The 26,379-nt window shown below is 40.8% G+C and overlaps 1 protein-coding gene across 1 annotated transcript in view; it reads left to right on the forward strand.

Annotated features, from left to right (window-relative positions):
- Positions 1–26,379, forward strand: part of LOC133990692 (zinc finger E-box-binding homeobox 1-like) — a 71,885-nt gene that overhangs the window by 37,831 nt on the left and 7,675 nt on the right. Inside the window, exons 2-5 of the mRNA XM_062429091.1 lie at positions 11,295–11,474; positions 23,595–23,786; positions 24,303–24,505; positions 25,231–25,342. Of these exons, the coding sequence (XP_062285075.1) occupies positions 11,295–11,474; positions 23,595–23,786; positions 24,303–24,505; positions 25,231–25,342 (687 nt within the window). The remainder of the gene's footprint in view (positions 1–11,294; positions 11,475–23,594; positions 23,787–24,302; positions 24,506–25,230; positions 25,343–26,379) is intronic.

A 26,379-nucleotide genomic window follows, 5' to 3' on the forward strand; every position in this document is an offset into this window, starting at 1 on the left:
TGAGGCATATTAAATATGAATACATTTAATAAACAGTGGAACAGCACGCTGAGCAGCAGCAGGGCTTCAGGGCCCTGTAGCTGCATGCCAGTATATTTTGGTCACTATGTAGAAATTAGTACTTTCACATGGTGTACTTGGACATATGAATCAAGAAGTGAATTTGGATTAATGTAAGTAGATATTCTTTCTCTGTATAAAATGTTATCATTTGGAAATCCCAGAAGTCCTAACTGGAAATGGCTGAATGACGTGTGTAATAGTCAAATAACGGAAAAAAACGTACTTAAAATATTGAGTGTCGGTGTCCATTAAACCCTCGACTGCCTGCGTGAGTTGTTTTCACCGAAAAAATATTTACTTTGTGGATTTTTGTTTTTGTACTCCATCATAATAAAACCATAAGCATGTACACAGCTGGCCATCAGAGCTGTATAGTGAGTCCGAAAAAAACTTCTTTCACATGGCGCACTCCCAAAAAAAGAGAAAAGTAGACACAGAAAAAACAAAGACTTTAATCAAGAATGGACGGACTATTAGGCTACTTCCCACGAGCAGTTCAGAACCAGTACGTCTCTTATAAGCACAAGTAGTTTGAGCAAATATACCCACGGAAATGATCCGAAATGAAGCCACTGAAAATAAACAATCTTAAGAGCACCATGTGATCAATCCACATTATTTCAGGATGCATTTTATTATAAACACAGTCCTCTTCATACCCTAAATGAGAAAAGATGGACAGTGTTCAGCAGCAGTAGCGGAGGCCAAGCTATCCACTCATTCTGAACAGTCACGTTTTGAAAGGACGTTGTGCTAGTCCCAGCGAACAGAGAGAAATAGAAAGGTCTGATGAGGTCTGATTGAGCACCTGGGCTGAGCAGGAAGCAGCTGGAGAGTCCTGATTACTCTGTAGACACACACACACACACACACGCACACACACACACGCACACACACATGCACACACATGCACACACATGCGCACAAAGACACGTAATTCCAGAAACACGTTAGGCTTCAGTGAGTTCCCAGTGTGAATGATAAAGATTCACTCTACACTTATTAATCACACACGTGCACATAGAGGTTGTCTCATTGTAACACACACACACACACATATATATATACGAACATACACATGGCAGATGCTGTGTCTCTGTGGGAGGAGGACGAGGAGGAGGAGGAAGAGGGGGAGTCCCTGGCCTCTGCCTTACATTGCTGGCTGCAAATAGAGGGGCTTTCCTGTGTGTGTGTGTGTGTGTGTGTGTGTGTGTGTGTGTGTGTGTGTGTGTGTGTGTGTGTGTGTGTGTGTATTTATAGCTCTGCAGAGTGTGTGTGTGTGCTCGTCCAGAGGTTGTCAGAGGTTGTTTAAAAGCAAGGTGGGCATGGAAACCCGGTGTGGTGTGCCAGAGAAATAAGCGACCACACCTCTCCTCCTCCTCTTTCTCCTCCTCCTGTCTGTGTGCATGACGTAGCCTCAGTCTTACCTCATCATGTCTGCTTTCAACAAGACACCTCAGGAATATGACTCAGTGCTTTATAGTTAACTTTCAGTCTTGCGAAGAGGAGGCTGCTTTTCCTCTGATGTGGCCATTTTTTACATCACACTCTAATGAAAACAAACAAACAATAGCAACGCAGAGAAGAGTTGTTTTCTAGTGTCTGTGCTGCGTTTTACATTTGGTCCTTTTGATGGTTCATTACTTTACATCACAAAGCAGACAGAGGATGCTCTTCTTCCACTGTTACTATAAGCTAAAACATCCTCTTCAGGAAATAGAGCAAATAACATTTCCTTTTCTAGCAGGAAGCAGTGTGATTTATGGGAAACTAAAAGAGATAGCAAACGCCGGCTTTAAACCATTTATCTCAATTGTGATCTTGTTTTTTTGCGGTGGAGGTGTTAGTTAAATGCTTAGTAAGGTTATAAATGATTCATACCAACTACTTCCAGGTTCTCTATTCCCAAATGTGAAGATATCCTGTTTTAATATCATTGCAAATTTAATATTTTGAAGCTTTTAACTATTAGTCGGACAGAAAAAGCTATTTAAAAGATGTTAATTTCCAGTATTTTTTGAAGTTTTACAGATTAAAGATGTTGATTAATCAAAGAATTATTTTTAAAAAGGTGAAAAATTGTAATATTTTTTGGTTGCAACTAGTACTGCAACTAACAATTATTGTCATTATTGGTTAATCTGTCAGAAAATAGTTAACAAATAGTCTATCGCTGCTTTCCAAAGCGCAAGATGCAACCTAAAATGTCTCGTTTCTCAGTTTACTGTCACAGAAGACTAAAGACACCAGAAAATATTCACATTTTCAAAGTTGGAACCAATTAATTGATTAAAATAGTTTGTAATTAAGTTTTTGTCAATTGTCTATTTAAAATGAGATTGACTGTATTAGACTAGAAAATGTGTGACTGTCCCTTTAAGTTGGCCAACTCTCTGCAGCTGCTCACCATGTTAAAGTCTGGTCACATCTAGTAGCAGACAGACAGCTTTAGTGATGTACACTCCTCTGTTTGGCTGTCACACACACACACACACACACACACACACACACACACACACACACACACAGTAGGGTAATTGTCTGTTAGGGGCTTGGCAGGCGTCCCGTGCTGCACAGCTGCACTGGGTCAATACACACACACATACACACACACACACACACACACACACACAAACTAGCTGTCAGGGGTTTTTTAATACCCGTACCCACCCGACCTGTTATGAGAGCCAAAGAAGAGCCTACCCGCAGAAATATGCATTCATCAACCACCCGAAGGCGACCCGAGCCGTAAACCCACCGCAACTAACCGCCCGTCTCTTCATTTTCTCAAATAAAGCAGGCCCCGTCGTCAGCGGTAGCTTCTTCTCTCTGAGCTTTGGAGGTGTTAACAAAAGATACTGATTGTCAACACTGTAAAACACATGAACAAAACCACGATTGCTAATTGATGATAAAGCTGCATGTGTGCGTGTGTGTGTGTGTGTGTGTGTGTGTGTGTGTGTAGGTTTTTGAGAGAGAGCGAGAGGGAGATAGGAAAAGAAGGTGGAAGTAATGCATAGCTTAGCCTTTTGCATTTATCACTTTTTGACCCACCTTACCTAACCTGTGCTATTTTCTAGTAAGCAGGGAGCTCCTCTTAATACAGCATGAACTCCCCTGAAAACATGATTTGTGAAACTTAAGGGCGGTTTCTAAAATATTGACAATATGCTACTTTTGCCATGCATTTCTATTGATCTGTATCGTCATCTTGCATGAAATTGGTCTATTGTTGATGTATGAATCATACATGAGGCATCAGTCTCATTCACTCACTCTGCACCTCACTCTGCATTTCTCTAAACTGCCATTACTCATTTATCTGTTTTGTAATCAGCGTAGAGATATGTCAGATATTTCCAAAAGAGAACAGGGAAAATTACTCGCATTAAAAAAAAAAGAAAAGAAAGTGAGCTTCCCCTGAAAGCCATGGTATAGTTCACACCCAGCTAGTAAGCTTACCCAAGCCTGGCCGACCCGCAGGTTGTAGTGCATCACTGTTTCACACTCTGTGCTACTCACACGTCTTTGTTTGATCAGGACTTTTTAATAACGCACCATTAATAAATGTCACGTAGAGTATAACACACAGATTTGATGAGTGTTTGCTCAGCTGTGGGCCGATCATCACTGTTAATTATGCTGTACAGTTACACTTAAAAACATGTAAGCCAACTTGTTTCTAGTCGTGATAGTAGATAGTTGGCTCAGACTGAAATATTGCAACAACTGTTGGATGGATTGGATTGAAATTTGGCACAAACATTTATGGTTCCTTGACAATGAATCCTGATGACTTTGGTGATCTTGTGACTTTTCCTCTAGTGGCACCACAAGGTTTTGGGTGAAATGTCCCCACAATTATCGGATGGAATGTACAGACATTCATTTGTAATAACTTTGCTGATGCTTTAACTCTTGTTGTTAATTTGTCCAATACTTGTTGTGTTTTATGATCAAATACCAGCAAATCTAAGCATTGCCTCAGCTGTGCTACGTCCAAGTATGCTAACATGCTAAACTAAGGTGGTGTTTATGGTTAACATTGCTAAGCAAGATATAATACAGCCTCACAGAGCTGCTAGCATTAACTGCATACTCTTAGCCTTGTTATTAAGGCCAGCACACGGCCGACTGATGGTAGACTGCCCCCACCAACACACACACACACACACACACACACACACACAATCACACACACACACACACACACACACACACACACACACACACAGACACACACACACACACACACACACACACACACACACACACACACACACATACACACAGTCACATTCCCATTCCCATTCTCTTCCTTTCCCACACCTCACTGCTCAGGCGGCTGACCTTTGACCCAGATAGCAGGCCATGTGGTCCAGTCAGGGTTGTGTTATGGTGTGTCAGATGCACATGATTTCCCCTCCAGGGTCACATGTCTCCATGTGGCTCCGGCTGACTGACTGATGCCAAACACGGAGGGAGTCAGATGCTGCTGCTGCCGCTTGCACAGTGAACAGCCGCTGTTTTATTCTGTCTATTCCCCAGAGGAACTATTTGGAAAAAATTAGTTATTTGTGTCGGTCTCTGAAAGGTAAAATAAAGACACGGAGAAGCAACAAATTAGTGGATAGAGCTGTACACAGTGGAGAATAGAGGATGCACAGAGGGGATGCGCTCATTCACAGTAGTGATATTTTTATTTTATTGTCAAAAGTGTTTATTTGGGTGATTTGGGTTGTCTGTGATCAGTGCTGTTTTTTTGTTCAGGTCTCATTGCACTGTGTGTTTAAATTTCAGTGGGACTACCTGATTAAAGGACGGTTAGCTCAGACAAAGCAGGATTAGACAAACAGGATATTATGAATTCCATCCTCAGACTTATTGCTCTACACCCTCCCTGTAATGTTCCCCTCGTTTTAATTAAGAGATAAGTTAGAGGGGAATTTCACCCTTCTGGCAAAGTGGTTTTGGCAGTGCACCTTGCAGTTGAATCACAGTTTTATTATTTGGTGGTGTATGTTTTATGTTACCAACCCCTTTTTCATACTAAGTATTAAGATTAAGATTAGTATTCACTCCGAAATGAAGTGCATATAAGGAGTTTTGGAAGTTCTGACTCAATCCTTTGCTGTTTTATTGCCTCTTTTGTAGCTTCTGGTTTTAGAAGTGCAATATAAATAGAGTTTATTTATGTTTTATGTTTTTTCAATCATATGAGATGCAGGGCCAACATCCGTCCGAGAGTTCAGTGAATAATGAAACGTGGTTTCACTCAACAAACAGGAGATGATATTGGACATGTTTCAAACTTCCAACGATCGAGAAGAAAAAAGAAAAAAAAGAATAAACATTAGTTGGGAGTCGTAATGAAGGATGTAATGAAATAGAGGCTGCTTTTCATTTGTTCCCTCGCTTCCTTCGCTCGCATCTCCGCTCCTCCATCCATCCAGCGAGGATGGGAGAGAGACGAGAGGATGTCCTCGCTCAGTCCAGCATCATTTTTGAGGAGACAGCAACTACTCATGACACACAGCACCTCACCTGTCAAATATGAAGAATTCAGGCGTTAATATGCAGCTAAACTATTCATGTACAATTAATGAACACTTCACACTGTCACTTAATAATTCCTACAGAGTAATAGCTGGAAGGAAAACACCTGATAACTACTCCAATTTTTCATTATTTGATTATCTGTATCAGGATCTATCACAGAATAAGATACAAATAGACTATTTCAATCTGTTAATTAGTGAAAGAACATAGCCGATGTAAAGGAGAAATGAAAACAGTTGCAGCCTAAAAAATATGTTAAAATGAATTATTGTTTATTTAGTTTGTGAAAGTCAGACGTCCTTGTCAGTCTCAGGATGATTTTATAGGAGACTCACAGCTGTGTGGTGTCGTATTGTCCTGAAGTATGAGTGTTTTGTATCAATCACTCATTTCATTTTTGGTGTTCTCATTCCTGTTCCACCGTTCGTCCCCATCAGATCAGATGAACGATCAATAAACATATTTGATCAAAGTGTGAACTAACTTCCACAATGATACACCTGTTGTTCCTCACTCTAAACTCCTCCCCTAGCCTCCTCTCTCCTCTCTCCTCTCCTCTCTTCTCTCTCCTCTCTCCTCTCTCCTCTCTCCTCTCTCTTCTCTCCTCACTCCTTGCTCCTTGTCTCCTCTGAAGTGCATTTAAGGGACTGGAAGATCCTTGATGATAGCGCAGAAAGGGAGATCAGTTTCCGGGTCACGACCGGGTGACGGAGGAGAGAAGACGTGAGGAAGCATAATGAAAATCATCCAGAGTCTTAATCGGAGAGATGGATGGCAGGAAGGGAGGAACGCGATTGTCTAGACTTCCCTCTTCCTCTCGTAGCTTGCCTCCCCCCTCTTCTTTTTTTTTGTATTTTTTTTTTTTTTTTAGCAGACCTCCAGATGGAGAATTAACAGTTCACTTGACACATTGTTATGATGATGTGGACAGGTTTGTCTCCCTTTCTCTCTCCCCCTCTCTCTCTCACACACACACTTTCACAATACTTTGCTCAGTGCTTCCACCTGTCTGTTGTTATGGCAACTGCAGTCTCGCTGTGAGAGCAGAGGAAGCACAGAGTTAGCAGGAATTAGGATGTGCTGCTCTCATCGTGTTTGTGTTGCCAGTATGGTGCATTAACTGGACTTAAAATAACCCTTAATATGTGACTCCATAAAGCATGCCAACTATTCTAGGCGGCCTGTAATCAAACACAAAGTAACAAGAGAGGAAATAGATCTTGTACTGCTGATTTCAGTCTTTTTAAGGAAATATTACGCCTTTGCCTATGTTTAATTTACAGAATTAACAGAATATAAAGATACTCACATCTGTTGTATCTCACATCTGCTGTGTGTGATTTACTCTGACGGGGGTTGTGTGTACTTTAAAATCTTGCCCGGAGCAGTTGCGATGATGCCTAAGCTTTTATTTTCTGCCTTCCTCCAGTATTCTGGGTTATCTGGAGCTCAGCTGGTTGCTGTTCCCTGCAGACAGCAACTGTTAAAATAACTCAGCAGTTTGCAACAGGCAGCCTCTGGTGTGTACGACAGACACAGGCTGTTTATCTGAAAGTATAGACCTTTCTATTATTGGAATCGCCACAAGCCTGTCTGGTTAATAATGTGTGTTTTTGTCTGAATGAAGACAGACACAGTTTGTTGACTTTTAGGAACTCGCCGCCTCGCAGTAGGGGTGTGTTTTGGCTGGCTGTGATGATCTGCATCCGCCTCAACCACAGCCGTTCATTCAAGTTACCGGTTAGGTTTTGTGTTCACACGACGGTTCTCGGAGAGAGTCAAATGCTGATGCTCATCGTACCTTCAAGTGTTTAACGCAGTCAAAGTCTGGCTCAGGGTCACGCTAACGCAGCAGAAAATAGTCAAGTGACTCTTCAACATCCTCTTCAACATGTCCATTGTGTCATCTAATAGTATTTTTTGCCTCTATTTATCTAGGATGGATTCCAGGGTTAGGATCTGTTTTTTAAAAGAGTCCTGGCCGGCTTCAATACATTTGTTCCACATTCATCAATACGCTCATGTTAACGAGGGCTGTAATATCTGCACTTTTTGTCATTTTTTATGATAATGGTTGAGCTGATCATTTGAAAAACTAATTGAGCTTGTGGTGCAGAGCAAAGATGTAGTTGCATTTGTTTGACTTGTCTGGACAAAGTTTTCATTTTAATTGACTGTGTAGGGCTGGGCAATGTATCAATATTATATCGATGTCGTGATTAGAACAAGATGTCATCTTAGAATTTGGATATCATGATACAGCATAAGTGTCTTTTCCTGCTTTTAAAAGACTGCATTACAGTAAAATAATGTAATTTTCTGTTCTAGCTGTTCTATTATTTACCTATACCTCACTTTGTCATTACATCCACATTCCTGATGATTATTTATCAAAAATCTCATTGTGTAAATATTTTGTGAAAGCACCAATGGTCATCCCTACAATATTGTTGCGATATTAGGTATATATAGGTATTTGGTCAAAAGTATTGTGATATTTGTTTTCATCTATATTTTCCAGCCCTTATTTAGAGCCTGACTGATGTATCGATCGTCTGATATTATCAGCTGATACTGGCCTATTACAAATATATTGGTATCAGCATATATGTTGTCTGATATGCACCAATATATAGGCAGCAGTTTATGTAGATTCAGGTTTCAGTGCACTGATGTCATTTTATATAATAAATATCATAGCCTCCATTACATTATCTTTAGTGTGTTTGACAACCACATTTGAGGGAGTATTACAAAATAATGTGTTTTTATGTATATATTCTGTACATATAAGTCAATTTGGCCCCAAAAATCCAGTATCAGTTGGTTGATGTGAAATGGCAAAAGTTGTGCTCATGTTATATTTCTGTCCATCATTCAGCTTATATAACATCACAAACCAGAGCTCCTGCATACGTACACATGCTCCTCTCTTTCTGCTCCACTCCATGACTCGCCCAGAGTCTTCTTATTGATCCAGACGTGCATCGATCTCAACCTAACACACACACACACACACACACACACACACACACACACACACACACACACACACACACAAACACTCCTTTGCATTCTCAACTCCACTCGCCTGTTTGAAGCAGTGACAGAATCATCTCCGGAAAGCAGCATCACCCCTGCAGAGGTGAAGACGCAGTAACCCTGCGTATGTAGTGTTTGTGTGTGTGTGTGTGTGTGTGTGTGTGTGTGTGTGTGTGTGTGTGTGTGTGTGTGTGTGTGTGTGTGTGTGTGTGTGTGTTCATAAATGTGTTAGGTGTGCGCATGCAACGGTGTGTGAGTGGTTAACGGCACCACCTGAACAAGCTTCGTATTTCGCGTAGAGCGGCAGAACTACTGCACACTCATATAGCTTCTTCTGTGGTTTGGGACCTGTGTGTGTGTGTTTGTGTTTGTGTGTGTGTGTGTGTGTGTGTGTGTGTGTGTGTGTACACATGTTTGTGTGTGCACCTGTCACCTGCGAACAAACAGCCAGAGCTTTCCTCCTCATTAAGCGTCTTCAGCACCTCCACCAGGACGTACAGCTCCCCCTGCAGAGAGAGCATGCACACACACACACACACACACACACACACACACATACACACACACACACACACACACACACACACACACACACACACATTCACATACATACAGTATACGACTCATTTATGTTCACATAGTCATGAATGCACACATGCTGACAGTGAAAAAGCAATTAAACACTTGCAGCATAGTGCTTAACATCACTTATATACCCCTGTGTCTCCACCATGAACAACTTTTGAGCTTAGTGGTCTCACACACACACACACACACACACACACACACACACACACACACACACACACACACACACACACACACACACACACACACACACACCTCTAAACTCATTCAGACCAGTCCAGTTGATGTATTTTTCACCCTGAGCCTCCATTAGGAAGCAGTACCCCACAGACAAACTCACTGACTGCAGCACTCTGTAAAATAGATTTTTCTTTTTTCAAGCTGATAAACAAGTGATTATTTTAGCCCCCGGCTGCCGTTTGTCCCATTTTATGTCTTCTCTGTGTATATGAAGAGAGGAAAAAAGTGTGTGTGTGTGCGTACCTATGAGTCAGTATTGATTGATGTGATGATTGGAGCAAACAACGGAAGTGGATGTGAAGCTGGTGTACAATGTTCAGGCTTGTGGAGATAGCACTGTTTTGAAGTAGGTTTATCTTATTTATTGAGTTTTCTGATGTTAGGGTTAGAGAAAATGTGAATTAAATGTCAAAATATTACATTCTAGGAACATTAAAGTTGTTTTTTTGTTCTTTTCTGGCTGTCCACAAGTCATAATGTGCATATCCTGCCTGTATTCTGAACAAGAGTGATTGGTTATTTGTTTTTGTATCTAGAAATATGAAACAAAGTCAATGCTTGGGAACATATCTGACTGGTATATTCATTTTCAGTATGTCTGACTATGTCCTGACTATGCAGTTTCTAGTACAGTTTCTTTACCCTCTCTTACTTCAGTTGACTTTATTTGTTTTTACTATGAAAACACACAAGATTCAATTACTGCGATGTAATGTATTTTACAGGCTTTGGTGGCCTGCAGTCTACCTCAGTGAAGGTTTCATGCATCCACCTGTTTTTCTCTATTTAGGTTAGCAGGGTTACATATACACTGGTGCACACATAGGGTTTCAAAGGGGCCAAAAGTTTCTGATACATTTCTGTTAAATTTCCAGAAACTTTCCATGGGGGAAGTTAAACTGGGGAATTTTGCAAATATTCCAAGTTGCAAACTTTCCATGGAAATTAATTGGAATTAACTGGAAATTTGGGGTAATTTATACAAACTGTAAACAAACATAAATATAAACATTTGTAGCTAGCACCATGATAGCTAACCTCTTAAATGGTCAATGAATTGGTTTAAGCTAGCTTCCATTTAGCATATCTGATTTACCAGCTAGCTAGCTACTATACAAACACATTTTGATTTAATATTTGCAAGTTAAACTTAAATAACATAGATCAAAGATATTTTACCAACTAATATCATTGGCTTTATGTAGTCCTTCCTTTGGTTTCAAATGTGTGGCTTCAATAGTCCAGGGTTGTATAAATCATGTGTGCATTTGATGGAGGGTTAGGGTTAGTTTACAGAATTTTGCAACCCTAGGAGCACATGAGGAAACTACCTTAATGATAAATACATCATTATGGCTGCCATATTTAACATGTTTGTACGTAGAAGACTCAAGTTTAGTCAGGGTTCTGTACTTTTGCACCATTTCTATTGTTGTTATGGAGCTTCACAGGTTCGGACAAAACATTTTTAGGATTCCAGAGGTGCTATTTGTGCTGGAAATATATGAAGGAGATGCTTGTAAGGGGGCAATCGCCTATCAAAGCACTTTGAACTGATTTTTCCTCCCTTCAGTTTAGATGCTGATCACACTGATGTCATTTCTGGCAATCAGTAATTGCAGATAATTGCCTTTATTCTGCGTCCCAGATGTAAACCAAACACTGATTACAGCAGCAGGGTGCTCAATCCTCAGAGCTGAGATTCAGAGTGAGAATCTTTAAAAAAAAAAAGAAAAAAAAAAAGAAGTAAAGAGTGCTACACGTTAGCTCATCTCGCATCTTTTCTTTCTCTTTTTCCACAGTGACAGAATTCAACAATGGCTTGGAGGCCAGCTCAGACTCTGATGACGAGGACAAGCTACACATTGTGGAGGAGGACAGTCTGCAGGAGCCCGAGGTCGCCGCCGCTGATGGGACCAAACCGCAGGACAGCCATGACGACGCCACAACAGTATTACCCTTCAACGGCTCCTGGAACGGAGGTGAGATGCCGCCATGGAAACGTCAGGATTGTGTGTTTATCACAGTAGGAGAAAAGGATGAGATTGGAGGGCTGCCTGTCAGTATGTAGATTTTCATTACAGTAAAGTTATTTCCTGCTATAGAACATTGATCCTCATAATATGTGTTAAGAAAGCAAAGTTTGCTGAGCATGTTTGCTCTTTGTCAGCAACCCTCTTTCAGACTCACACAGTAATACAAATCCTCAACTGGGAACTGCCCAGTACACCCACAGGTTTACACAAGCTGTCTCCACACGGCTCTGTAGCGGCGGATATGAGACCAGTGCTACCTTTTCTCAGCTACACCTTAGTAGTTGTAGTTCAGGAAGGTTAGATTGTTATTCACGTCTGTTGCATATAATTTTCCAGCCTGTCTGCACAATGATAATCTGTCATTTGCACAAAATGTCCACGAAGCTTACATGTGTTATTCACCTCTACTACTGCTGTAAATAAACCTTTAGAGTTGTATTAATATTGGAGAAAGTCAGCTCAGTGTGTAGTTGTACTCTTCTCTTTATATGGTTGTGTGTTTCAGTTGGTAAGTTAGAATAAATGGTGAGGTTATCCACGCAGCTGTTATCAAGCTGAAGCAGATCAGAACAGAAGCGAGCTCATGTTCACTTGTTCATTATTCTGTGTAACACACCGGCTAAAGCACTGTGCATTAAAAACCAATCCTAACTACTTAATTGTATAAAGTGACGCCAAGGTGACTCCAAGATAGGTGGAAAAAAAGCATTGTACACATGCTGTACACAAAAGGTGCATTAATAAATTAAGCCTTCTGCTGCCAGTGTTGGTGTGCAAGAGAAGCTGGGAGCCATGAGTCAGCTGAACACAGTCACAGCTCAGGTATTTTTAAATTGTGAGGAAGTCTGACCAGAGTGGCTAGAAGGGTGGTGGGAAGCAGACTCAGACTTGTTGAATGAATTAAAAAAAAGAGAGAGATTAATTATGTCCAGTGTAACAAAACAAACAAAAAAAGAAATCAATCAAATTTAAGTGGCTTAACTTAATTCAAACTAAGGCATGATGTCACCCTCTCTCTCTCTCTTCTGCTTTCACTAAACCCAAATCTCTTTCCATAAATAGGACCTCCAATTTACTCAGTGTCCTTTCCTTTTTTATTATACTAACAGGCTTATAACAATGGTGCTTGTATCAGTCAACAACATTTACAATAAAACACTTGATCTAACCTTGAAAGCATGGTGAGTAAGAAAAAAAGGCAAGATACTTAGAACTTCAATAAAAAACAATAAATGGACTTAAATACTCGTCTATCTTGATAAAACTGTAAATGCAGGTGTAATAATGTGTGCTAAACCTGGGATAATATGTGTGAAAGCAATGCTACACATACTGGCTAAAGAAACAAATGACAAGTAATGGGGTAACAATGGTTTGGTCACACTCACTTTGTCACACAGATCAACAGAAAAATAAATAAAGAGAATTTGAGGAACGAGAGCACGCCGAGGATGGAAAATGTGAGGTAGGCAGCTGGAGAAACCCAAAGAGAGACAGAGGCAAGGGGAAAGTAAGCACGTCTTAAATAATGTATAATCTTGCCGGCAGTCATGCAGAGGTTTTCCTGTATCATCTCAAGCTCTCTGATCCAACAAACTTGAATAAATCCCATACGCTTCCTAACAGGCTAACATGCCTTTTAATAATACAGCACTCTGCCCCCCCCGGGTCAGTTCTCTACAGGCTTTTCATACTTCATATCCCTGACAGCACCATTCACAACACTGATATGACACGTGTATTTCCTCACTTGTGATTTTGGTCTGGCTTTTTTTGTGTGTGCTTAAAATCAGAAATCATTCATTCTGTTATCAGTAGATATGAAGAGCTGTGTAAACACAACCTCTGTATGGTGCAGTTTTTACACTCAGGACAGAAAATAATGCACCAAAAAACGATTTAAAGACCTTTTTTTTGCACTGCGACACACAGCATGCAGCACAGAGATTACTGAGCTACAGTCAATCAATTAATCAGTCTTTATTTATATAGCGCCAAATCACAACAAAAGTCATCACAAGGCACTTTGCACATAGAGCAGGTCTAGACTTTACTCTTTTAATTTAATTTAAAGAGACTCAGCATTCCCACATGAGCAAGCACTTGGCAACAGCGGCGAGGAAAAAAAACTCCCTTCTAACGGGAAGAAACCTCTAGCAGAAACGGGCTGTAAGTGGGCGGCCATCTGCCTTGACAAGTTGGGGTTGGTCTACATTTACAGGTCAGATTCAACTGATGACTGGTGAATAGAAAAAATGAATCAAATCACATTTTGCACAACCTGCAACCTCTACAGGTCAACATTGTTATATTTTTATCTTCTTATAACCTCACGAAACACACTTGCATCAGATTAAAGGCTCCTGTGTACACTGAAATCTTTCATTTTTAAATCCAAAGCAGTAAGGCAAGGCAAGGCAAGGCATCTTTATTTATATAGCACATTTCATACAAAGGGGGCAACTCAATGTGCTTTACATGAAAACTAAATATCAGATGATTTAACAGTAAGAATTGGAAGCATGAAAACATACAATGAAAAAACTAAAACAATTTATAATATAATTGTTTAAGTAGTTTTTAGTTAAAATTATGACTGGCAGAAATGGTTTAATTCTCAGTGTAATTGCTGCTATAACCCCTGTATACCCAAACAACCAATCATCAGTATGAAAAGATGCAGGATAGACTGTGTGATGAAGCTGCAGTGTAGACCTACTTGTGTTTTCTTTCTGTGTACATCGTGGTGCTTGAGTTAGGTATTCATGTAGGTATTTATCACACAATCTGACATGCCTTAAAATTGAGATTATGCAGTGTGACACAGCTTGCAGCCAAGCTTTTCTTAGATGCAGTTGGCATTGCTGTTGATGAATTAGAGCCCCGGCATGTGAGCGTAAGAGTGTTTCTGTGTACATCTACCTGCTCTCTTTGATCAGATTACTTCTTCCATCCTGCTCTCAGCCTTGGGGAACATCCGCTCACCTGCGAGGCCAGATGTTTTGCTCTCTTGCTCTCTTTCTCTCTCTCTCTCTCTCTTTCTCTCCTCATCTCTGCCTGCCTGTATAACACCACATCCTGAAGGCTAACCTGCGTGCAGAACACACACATTTCTGCATTCTCTCCTGTCTAATGATCCGAGCCTCCCTCTGTTCGGTCGTCTGATCAAACTTAGTGCCGAGCTTCATCATCATTCCTTGTCATGTCTGTCCTCAGATTGGTGTCAAACTGCTTCTCTGTTTCAAAATGAATGGCTCGGTTCTCTAGGTGACAAACTCTCAGGGTACTAAATCTGACATTAACTCATGATGATATCCTAAAAGCTGTTTTTAAAGGTGCTACATTGGATGCACTCTAGATTTTGAAGTTGTTTGCTGCATACATTTACACATCAGTGATGAAAAACCAACATATACTAACGCATCTTTATATATCATTCACTTAGCAGGGCTGCAACTAACAATTATTTTCACGGTTGTTTAATCAAGTATTTTCTTGATTAATCAATTAATTATTTGGTCTAGAAATTGACAGAAATTAATGAAAAATACCCATCTAGGTTTTCTAAAAACCTAAAGATGATGACTGCAGGTGTCTTGATTCATCCGAAACCCCCAACATATTCAGTTCTCTATCACACAAAATAAAGAAAATCATCAAATCTTCACAATTGAGAAGCTGGAACAAGAGAAAAGGACTTCGATATTGATCAGTTGTCAAGATAGTTCAACTCTACGTTTGAGTGAGTTTTTTATTTATTTATTATAGCGCCTTTATACCACACAAAGACAAGACAGTTGACTGGGATATTAGTGAAGTTCTGTTTTAATGGGCTCCCTCATTAGCACTGCTGGGCCTGTGTGTGACTACAGGGATTTGAGTCAGCCAAACTGCTTCTTGATTTACTGTGCAGGCAGGTTTCTTCTCACTTCATGTCCACTTGTAGATAAATACAGAGCAGGTTTAGTCATGCCAGGTGCCTCATATCTGTTTTTCTTTTTTTAAATCCATGTAAAGGAAAATTAGAGAAAATACTGTGAACTATGTAGTACTGAACTATGCTGTTAGAAGGCTTGGTATTGGTATTAGCTGTTAATGGTGAATGGGTGAACAGTGGTGCTCAAGGTGTTATTTCAACCCCAGCTGAAGCGTCCGTTGACGGGTAGAGTTGTGTTAAAGCTCCGCTCCATCCCAAAGGATATATCCATGTCCCGCTGGTGCAGTTTCATTGCCTTCAGCAGACATGCACCAAGCATTTCAGAGCTCAGATTACTGCATATTTTTCCATGATTTTGAAACCTAATTTTATGTACTTGGCAATTTTTTTTTGCGAGTCAGCATCTCCAAATCGAAGGCTATGGTGCTCTGCCAGAAAAAGGTGGATTGCCCCCTCAGGGTAGGGAGGGAACTGCTGCCCCAAGTGGAGGAGTTTAAGTATCTTGGGTTCTTGTTCACAAGTGAGGGTAAGATGGAGCGGGAGATCAACAGGCGAATCACTGCAGCATCAGCATTACCACTTTCCTGGTAAAGAAGGAGTTGAGCCTGAAGGTGAAGCTCTCGATATACTGGTCGATCTACGTTCCATCCCTCACCTTTGGTCACGAGCTTTGGGTAGTGACCAAAAGAATGAGATTGTGGATACAAGCTGAAATGAGTTTCCTCCGGAGAGTGTCTGGGCTCAGCCTTAGAGATAGTGTCAGGAGCTTGGACACCAGGGGGAGGCTCGGAGTAGAGACGCTGCTCCTTCGCATCGAAAGCAGCCAGTTGAGGTGGTTTAGGTGCCTGGTCAGGATGCCTCCTGGTTGCCTCCCTTTAGAGATGTTCCAGGCATGTCCGACTGGGAGGAGACCCAGGGGTAGACCCAGGACACTCTGCAGATAATGAATGGATGGATGGCAACTTTTTTAAAAGTCTTTAAAATTTGGCTACTTATAACACATTTTTTGTGGTGTGAAGGACACAGAACATGTATTTATTAGGGCTGTCACTTTTAATCTGAAATTTTAACATTCGTTCAAACGTGGGGTGAAAAGTCCATATTTGAATTGAAGTCGGCTGCAGTCTGTGCTTCAGACCATTTGAAGTATCCAGTCCTTGTGATCCAGCAGAGGGCGCTTTAAAACTTCACTACCTGTTGCATGCCCTATTTGACCCTATCAGTAAGTTAAGCTAACGTTAATGTATTGTTGCTTTCTTTAAAATGGAGGACAGTAGCAAGCTGAGCCATCCTGAGCTAACAGTCACAACACTAAAACATCTGAGTGTGTAGGTATTTATCCACACTGTTAAAAAGTCACAAATAATGATAATGATCTGCCGACTGACCTGGTAGCTTAGCAGTGCTCAATGTACAACCTCATTTGACTGCAGATTATTCAGCCTGTGCACATTCTTATATATTTGAACGAATTGCGGCTCACTTCGATTTTGTTTGAACTTGATTTTTTGAAAAAGTGACAACCCTATTATTTTTTATTGACCTTCCTGCTGCTTATCAATCAATGTTCTGCTGTCCTTGCTCTTATTCTGCCCACTTTTAGTTTCAAAAGTTTCCCCAGCTGCAGCAAGCGCAAACATAACAAAGGGCTTTTGTCAGCTTCGTGTCTTTTTTTCTGTTTTTAAATTGGTTTTCATTTCACTTCTCGACAGCTCGAAAACTCTTTATATTTAAACCCCTCCAGATACCCTCCTCAAGTAAGTTTGCAGGATCAGCGCTCACCCATACGAGCAGATGTTATTTGTAAAAAAAAAAGGTGACACGCTCGAGCATACAAACAAAACAGCAAGAAGTACCGCAAGATTTAATAAGCAGAGGCAGAACCGAGTCTGCATTCAACAGCAGGGGTTGATTGGCTTGTGTTTACACCGCTTCTCAATGTCCTTTTAATCCCTGATTCCCTGCAAACAGCTCAGCCTACGCAAGCATCTGCCTTCATCTCAACAGCAGTAAGTTGCAGCCAAGCAGGAAATACTAAAACCATGGAGACGGCGAGAATGTGACACTCAGAGATATTGCTCTCAAGGCTTGTTTCATTGTTGCTGAATAAAGCCTTACATGGTGTGAGCAGTGCTCTGCCTGCTCACTCTCTTTCACTTTGTTTCCTCCCCCCTCCCTCTCTGAGCTCTCTCCTGTTTCATCTGTATACCTTTTTATTTTCCTACAGTCAGTGATCCCTTTTCATCTCTTTGTATTCTTTTTGCCAGGCTTGCCTCTTGTCTACTTTGCATTTGTTTCCTCCCTTTTTACTTTCACCTTCTCAATGTCTCCTTCTTCAGCTAAGAATCCAAGCGCACAGATATTACATGAAAGCCTCTCCTCAGCGTTTGAAATGATAGGTGGTGCTCCCTCTTTGGATATTATTAGCCATTAATTATCCACGGAAAGCTTATTGAGCTCCTTGTTGTTCGGTAAACTTCCACAGTAGCATCGTATAATAGGACAAGCTCACTTCTCAAACAATTTAGACCTCCTTGATTAACTTTTTGGAGAGAAAAAAGCTCATCCTAGTGTCCCAGAATACATTCACATAGCTCATATTATCATCCAGTTACACTTTCAGATCAGATGTATTAGTAAAGGCATATTTATGGTTTATCTTGGTCACAATTCTTTAATAACAAAGCTCAATGGATCTTTATCAAAATCAATATTTGATATTCTTTCTTTACAGCACTTTTTTTCAATTCTTTAGATAAGTTTAAGTGCTGTGCATACTATATTCTCATGTATTATTACTGTTACAGTTTGTTGTGAGTTAACATCATCCACCAGCACAACATCCTGAATCACAGGAAGTCAAACACTGCTGATAAAATGTTAGACTTCTTTAAAGTGCAGGTAGATTTTTCATGCACTTTTCATTCAGTAAATATGTTAACAGATAAAAAAGGGTGCTGACTCACCAGTACTGCAATGTGTTTTCTGAATTGTGTTAGTGCATTGTCACATATTACATCATAGGTTTACTTTGAATCTCTGCTCTGCTTATTGAAAATGCGATACTATTAAATACTCCGGTTAAACCTGCCAGAGATGCGTCCATTATTGTCACTCATCAGTCATATAGATGACTTGACTTCGAGTTGATTCGTGTAAGATTATGGCTTATTTCTTGTAACTTCTAACATTTATAATGACAAGCGTTTGAGAGGAGTGTGCCCTGTTGAGCTAAGAGAGAAATGTGAGCATTGTTTTCAACCCTTGACCTGTACTATCAGCTGATTTCCGTAATGTGGGATTTCGTAATGTGGGATCATAAACTTAAAGTGCCTAACATGCAAATGTAAGTGCTATCAATGTTGACACTGACAAATGCTTCTGGATTAATACTGGAGATAAGAGTTGTTTGGACAGGCAATGTCAGGAAATCTGATTAGTTCTGAGTAAAGGAGGGTAACTGTAATGTTTTTGACTTGAGTCACGGGTTCATGGCCTTACCTGGTGTTTTTCTCCTGCACCTGCAGCAGAAAGCAGCCTGCTCTCTCCTTTAGAAAAACATTAACAAACCAGGAAGGAGTAATGTTTTTAGTGTGTGTGTGTGTGTGTGTGTGTGTGTGTGTGTGTGTGTGTGTGTGTGTGTGTGTGTGTGTGTGTGGAAGCTCTCCGGCTGTGTTGGAGGAAAGTCATGGAAAACTTATGAATTGTTGCAGCGTTGCAGAGCCACAGTGGGAACCCTTCAAAGGCTTCGTGTGATATTTTTGGAATTGTCTGCCTTTCACTCCTGCCTTTACTCCCCGTCTGAGGTGAGAAGAGAAAGCAGGGAGAGCAGCTGGTGTTGAATTGGTCCTCTGGTGAGAGATTAGTGTCTGCTACTCCCCCTGCAGTCTGGGCCGCACTGCAGCGCCAATCCATCCTGCCTTATAAATTTACCACAGACCCAGAGTGACAGGTTCTGGCAAGGTATATGAGTGCATTGCTACTGCCCCATGTGTGTGTGTGTGTGTGTGTGTGTGTGTGTGTGTGTGTGTGTGTGTGTGTGTGTCTGTGCGTGTGCACCACATGATTTCCTGTTTTCATTCCTTTCTGATATTCCACATCTGTGTGTTGCAAGGTTCTGGTCGTTATTACAACGTGGCCTTTTATGTAAAGCATTAAGTGTAATTGTAGAGTGTGGTGGGAAAATATGCAGAGAGGTGTATCAGTGAAGGGGGGGAGGGAGGAGGGTCAGAAGAAGGAGTGATGAAGGGAAGTGAAGCAAGCAAGTGACAGAGAGAGAGAGGGAGAAACACAAATAGAGAGAAGTTAGATAGTTAGAGTCCTTATTATTTATATAGCGCCAAATCATAACAGAAGTTATCTCAGGGACTTTTCACAGAGAGAAGGTCTAGACTCTTTGATTTACAGAAAGCCAACATTCCCCTTAAAGCAAGCACTTGTTGAGGTTAAACTCGAGCAGAACTGGCCTCAATGATGGATGTAGAAAGAAGTGACAGAGATTGGGAGGACAGCTATTTATAAAACATTGTTTACTCATGAAATCAATTGTGTTTGCAGTTTCTTTCCGTAACGTTCTCCATCCGCATCGAAAAATGCCTGCGTAGTCATAAAACAGCAAAACCTCTTCATCCAAGTTTTTTTTTTAAAGTGTGCCTCGAAGCCAACATCTGGTACAGAGTGTGACAGACTGTCTGGTTACTCTGCTGAGACAGACTCAGCTGGTTAAACCTGCGTTCATTCCACCTGGTGCTCTCCATCATCACCTGCACCGTTGTTAAATACAGCCAAACTCCTGATTTACCAGCTCGTGTGTCTGTTGTCAGAAAAACCCAACAAGCATAAAGCCGGTTTGATCGCAGCTCATGAATTCTACTTTTTAACCAAAGAACTCCTGCGCTGCTTCGCCTCAATCTGTCAGCTTTATGATCCTCAAGTTGTCTGACGAAACCCAGGCTAACGACAACACCTGTAAGTGTCTGCGTGTGTGTGTGTGTGTGTGTGTGTGTGCGTGTGCGTGTGCGTGTGTGTGTGTGTGATCATCAGCCATACTGACATTTAAAAAGAGTGATTACAGAGAGGGTTACAGTCCAGCACATTAACTTTACTGCCACACAGCCAGCGACCGAGCTTCATTGTTTTTCTAGAGCTCAATTTCCAGATTAATCCACTGTTGAAAAGCTCTGTTTTCAGATGTCAAAGATGCTGTCAGGGGTGGACGACGGGGGACAAAATGGAAAGGGAAAAAAAGATGCCTTTTTTAACGTTTTAAGGTTGTTGAGAAGTAGAGAAAGGGAGAGGGGTCAGACAGGAGAGAGAGAGAGCTGGAGAGAAAGATGTAGTGACGACAGTAGGGAAAAGTCGTGGAGAAGGGAAATGAGGGTGCAAAAGAAGGTGAGAAAAGAGAAAGAGAAAGGGATGAGAGAAGGGAAATATGCAGAAAGAAATAGGCAAGGTAGAGAGGAGGAGGGTTTCTCAGTGGGGGGAAGAGAGATTTGGAAAGCTTTTGGGTGAGATCATGGGAAGCAGAGATCTCTGTGTTTAAAAGGAGGCTTAACGGGGCTCGGCCTGGGTCCGCTTCTCCTTTATGAAGACACACACACACACACACACACACACACACACACACACACACACACACACACACACACACACACACACACACACACACACACACACAGCTGCACCTGTCCCTGACAAGGCTCAGCAGGAAGAGGCGTGGCCTTTGGCACCGGTCCTGCCTCCATCTAGAAAAATGCTTGATCTCCATGGCAACGCGAGTAACACTTTCACCTTACTGCTTGTTCTTAGTAATCTTTTTATAGACAGAAAATGAAATAACTTTGCCCCCCCCAGTTCCTCCATCATTGTTTTTTAAGGAGATTGCAACACTTCAACAGATCTTAACAAGGCATCAGTCAACAGGGCCATTCAACATGATGAAATCCTATGAGTGACAAATAGTGCGACTAATGATAAGAAACGGAAATGAGTGTTTCAAAACAATGTTACAAAGATCTGTACACAGGAAAATCAGGTTTTATTGCCACTAGAATGAGAATGTCTGGTTTATCTTAAGTCAGTCCTCCTCCAGTCCACATGTTGATATTTAACCCCAAATTGCATGTGAATGGTTAGTCTCCCTCCCGATGAGCAGGTTGGCACCCTGTCATCAATGTATGAATGTGTGTGAATGGGTGAATGTGACATGTAGTGTAAAAGCGCTTTGAGTGGTCAAAAGACTAGAAAAGTGCTATTTAAGTGCAGTTTATGTGCTGTTGAGGCTAACTCAGTGTCGCTAACTTCGGTTAGCTAAGCTCGGATTGCAGGAACTTGGCTCAGGTCTTGATGAGTTGTCGCATTTATTCACTGACAAATAGCTTAAACTGAACACACACACTGCGCTGCTTCGTTGACAGCTGATAACTTCATATTCTGTTACACACACACAAAAACACAAACACATGCTCTGTCACAACTGTCACATCACCTGTTACCCCCCAAACGTGGGGCAAACGTGCAGGAAGAGTATATCCAACAATAAAGAAGTGATAGGATCGAGGCTTTACATGCTTATTAGTTGTTAATATTTTATTATTGAATGGGTTATCTCCGATTGAGGTTAGATGGAGCCAGTCTCTTCCAATTGAGGTGGTTACATATGAGACATTTTTATTCTGATTGGGTTATTACTCTGTTTATTAGTGGAACATTAGGGTCCATCCATGTAATTGCAGGCAATCTGATTATGCATGATGCATTGGCTCTAGCCTGACTTCTGAAAAATGTGTTGCATTATTTTCTGGGAGTTAGCCAGCATGATTCTATCAAACTCAGCTACTTCCTTGCAGCCGGCCGTGACTCTGGGATGTAACTGCTCCCAGATAAGGAATAGTACAGCACGTAACTCCCCTCCTCCTCCAATACCCACATGTATAGTATGTTTGGTATGCTAGAGAATGTTTGGCGTTTTTGCAAGAAAATGCACATAAACAATTACTTAATTATCCAAATCCATGCAGCGTTGGATGGACAACGTGCAGTGGCATTGTCATACCACCTGTCATTTTTCCCTGAAGTGCCACATTAGAATTAAGCTCATCAGTTGAATTGTTCCCCGTAAAGCTCAGTGTGATTACAGGGACATACATTCTTTCTCTTTCACAGAAAGCCAGTTGTTCCACATGAACTCAAACTTCGCTGACAGATGTAATCGGGACAGTTCAGCTGCTGCAGCGGTATCAGATCAGTTATAAATTAAACATGTTTTTATTCCTAAAATGTGACATTGTAATGTGAGTATATATCTCAGCGCTGGCTCTTTGCCTTGACAGGTTTGGAAGGAAGGTTTTCAGCTGTTGCACAAACTTCACGAATGTTGGTAGGGTTTTTTTTTGTTCTTTTAACCTTCCTGCTAAGTCATTTTGTACTTTATAAAGGTCAGTCGAACAAGCTGCGATTTTAAAAGGATGTATTTATGTGTGATTTTTGAAATGTTAACACTTCGATTTGTACAGCAACGGTGCCTCGGAAAAGTCGAAGAGTCACATTTTGAAAGCTGGAATATTTGAGCGCTGTCAGTTGATGCTGGTTTAGTGGCTGTTTGTACCTTTTAGAAAGATTTCGACCTCTCTTGAAGATGTTTGGAGTTTCAATGTCAGAAATGTGTATTACCAAAGCAGTACAGAAGATTACTAACATTGACAGGTGAATACACATAAATATATAGTTTGCAAATATGAACAAACATTCAAGATAGTAAAAGGCTTTTTTTTCTTTAACTCTCAACACTGAGCAGCTCTGAACTTCCAAAGCACAAGCAGAGAGTTTGGAGTTATAAGCCATTTGGTTCATTTAAAAAAATGAACCAAATTGTAAATCTGTCCTCCATAGATATTTACCTTACAGAAACATACTCCTTACATAGGGAATTATTAAGAAGCCATGTGGCGCTCTCTAGTGGTGGTGCTACATCATTACATCACACACATCTGATTATTCAGTCATCAGAGGATAGTCAAGTTTTTTAAATCTTCAGAGGTTTAAAATATCAACGTTATCATCCCTCTCTCCTGATCTACTCTCCACCTGCTAACATGATCCATAACTTTGTTTGTATTTCTCTGTTTCAGTGAAGGAGGAGTGCGTGTCAGAAGAAGAAGAAGAAGGAGAAGGAGTAGAGGGAGAAGAAGAAGAAGAGGAGGAGGTGGTGAAGGATGCCCTAGTAGAGGAGATTCTCCAGCAGGGAGACACAGCCGTCATCTACCCCGAAGCTCCCGAGGACGAGCAGAGTCCAGCGGAGACAGGAGGCGCTGATGAAAACGGTAACGCACGAACACACAGCCGCACACTCCTTCATTTGTATTAAAAGCTGTAATAAGTCTTTAATGTAAAAATAAAAACATAACAGCCTTAATCATGAAGAAATCACCTTTAATTCAAATGCTGTAGCTCTGCCATGTTAACACAAATTGCATTATTTATCAGTACATGTACAAAGTAAAGGAGAAAAGCTTAAATTTAATTCCTAAAATCCATTCATTAAATGATGGGAAGAGTTTATCTTGCTCTTCACTTTAGCTGCATGGAGACTGATGAAAAACAGTGTGATAAAATGTATATTCTAAGGCTCTGAATTCAGTTAAATTTGTAAGTAAAGACAGAGCAGAACTCCTCCTGAGGCAACATGGGATGTTCTGAAGGATAAGAAAGAGACTAAAGCTGCATTTGTCAAAAACTAAACATTAAAAGCAGCTCTGAATAAAAATAATTCCCAGTGAAATTCAAATGGTCACTATACACATCAAATAAAGGTAAATCTGACATTGACCCTCTTCCAGGCACCCCAGATTCCTTCTCTGCGTTGCACACTTGCCCCTACTGCTCCCGGGGCTACAAGCGCAACGCCTCGCTGAAGGAGCACATCAAGTATCGCCACGAGACAAGCGAGGACAACTACAGCTGCTCGCACTGCAGCTACACCTTCACGTACCGCTCGCAGCTGGAGAGGCACATGAGCCACCACAGGGGCACCAGGGAGCAGGTAACGTCAGAGCCTGAAGGACTTTAAAGAAGCGGCTGATGAACTGTAGGAGGTCAAATTAAGTCCTCAAACTGTGCTGACAATTACTTCTTAAATATGTCTCAATTATGTATTTAATGTGACTCTTCTATCATGGCTTAGATAACTTCAGACTATTATTATTAGTGCAATTATTTCTGCTTTATTAAAACACATATATAAAAGCAAGCAACAGTTAATTTCCCTATCCAATAAGCTCTTTTTAAGGCTGTGACTGGCTACTTTTTGGCAGCTTTTTTATCGTTGCTTTCTTCTTCTTTTTTCTTTTTTTTGTGCTTGCAGGTCTTTTGGTTTTGTGAAGTGAATTCATTGACCTTTGGCTCTCCTTTCATGCACCGTGATTTATTATTCCTTTCTTCAAAATTAACATGCACCTTCACAGTCTGCAGGTCCAGGCAAACACGAAGAAAAACCCTCTGCATAGAAAATCAATGTTCCTTTTAAAAAAATCTTTGACCAACTGTTAAACTGCAGTAAATGTAAATCTTTAGTGTGCTGGTTAAAAGCTTTTCCTCAGTGTTATATCTATTGATTTAATTCCACTTTTTATTTATTTATTTATCCTTATGAATACTAATCAACTCAAACCACTTATTTCTATCATATGGACACATCTGGACACTTCTCTTGCGCCAGCTCATCACCTTCCTCTTCTTCTGCTTTTTTTTGGGGGGTCTAATCGTCAGGTTTCCCAGACGACAGGAGGAACAGGTGGAACCCGAAAATTCAAGTGTACTGAATGTTCCAAGGCCTTCAAATACAAGCACCACCTGAAGGAGCACCTGCGCATTCATAGCGGTGAGAGCTGTTGCTGCGGCAACCGTCACTCTCTGTCTTTCACGCCAAAAAAAGACAAAACACGCACACACACACACAAACACACACACACACACAGTCCACAGCGCAGCACTATCAGAAGCTGCCGTTCACACCTCCAGGCCACTCAACGTCTTCTTTAATAGAAGTTGATTATTAATTAACCTACACGCTCTTCTCCAGTTTGTGTTTACTCTGTTAATGTAGATATGAGGATTTTAATTATTATTCAGTCTATGTTCAGGTTTTTTAGGTGATTTGTGGACAAAAAAATCATTGTTCATACAAATATAAAAATATCAACCGAAAGAAAAAGAGACATAAAGTTGGGAGTTACACTTTACAATATAAATTAAGTGACTGTAAAAAGTGACTATCACAGACACCGACAGCCAAGTCAATACTAGTCCCAATAATAGATGAGCTTTAGTACTGATACCAAAAAGACACTTTTAATACCTTACTGTAATAATACCTCAATATATTGCATGCTTTTCTACCAAACCCCTTTTTCTATTTAGCAAAAGAAAAACAAAGATCTCATGATACATATTGCCTGAAAACTAACTAAAACTTTGGCCTAAATAAAACTGTTGTAGGCACGGCTGGAACTCTACAGACTAATTTATTCTTTTGTGTGATTTCAACTGAACTTTGCCTATGAATGAACTCAATTTCCTTGAGTCCTCAGGTTTTCACACCTAGACCTAAACCCCCCCACTGATCCTCCCCCAGTCACCGTTGGTCAGTATGACTCATGATGTCACCAAGTAAAAACAACCAGAACTAACAGTTGTAGGAAAACTTTGCCTCACAGAAACTTGTTTTGAAGCAGAAGTCCACAAGTGAAATTAGTTCATTTGTATGATTTCAACTTAAGTTTACCCATGAAAGAACTCAATTTACCAGAGTACTCAGGTTTTCACACCTGACCTAAACTCCACCCTATGGACCCTCCCCTATTCAACATTGGTCAGTGTGACTCATGATGTCACCAGGTAAACAAAACCAGAACTCCC

Source organism: Scomber scombrus, chromosome 11 (assembly GCF_963691925.1).
Source record: "Scomber scombrus chromosome 11, fScoSco1.1, whole genome shotgun sequence".
NCBI classification, from domain to species: Eukaryota; Metazoa; Chordata; class Actinopteri; order Scombriformes; family Scombridae; genus Scomber; species Scomber scombrus.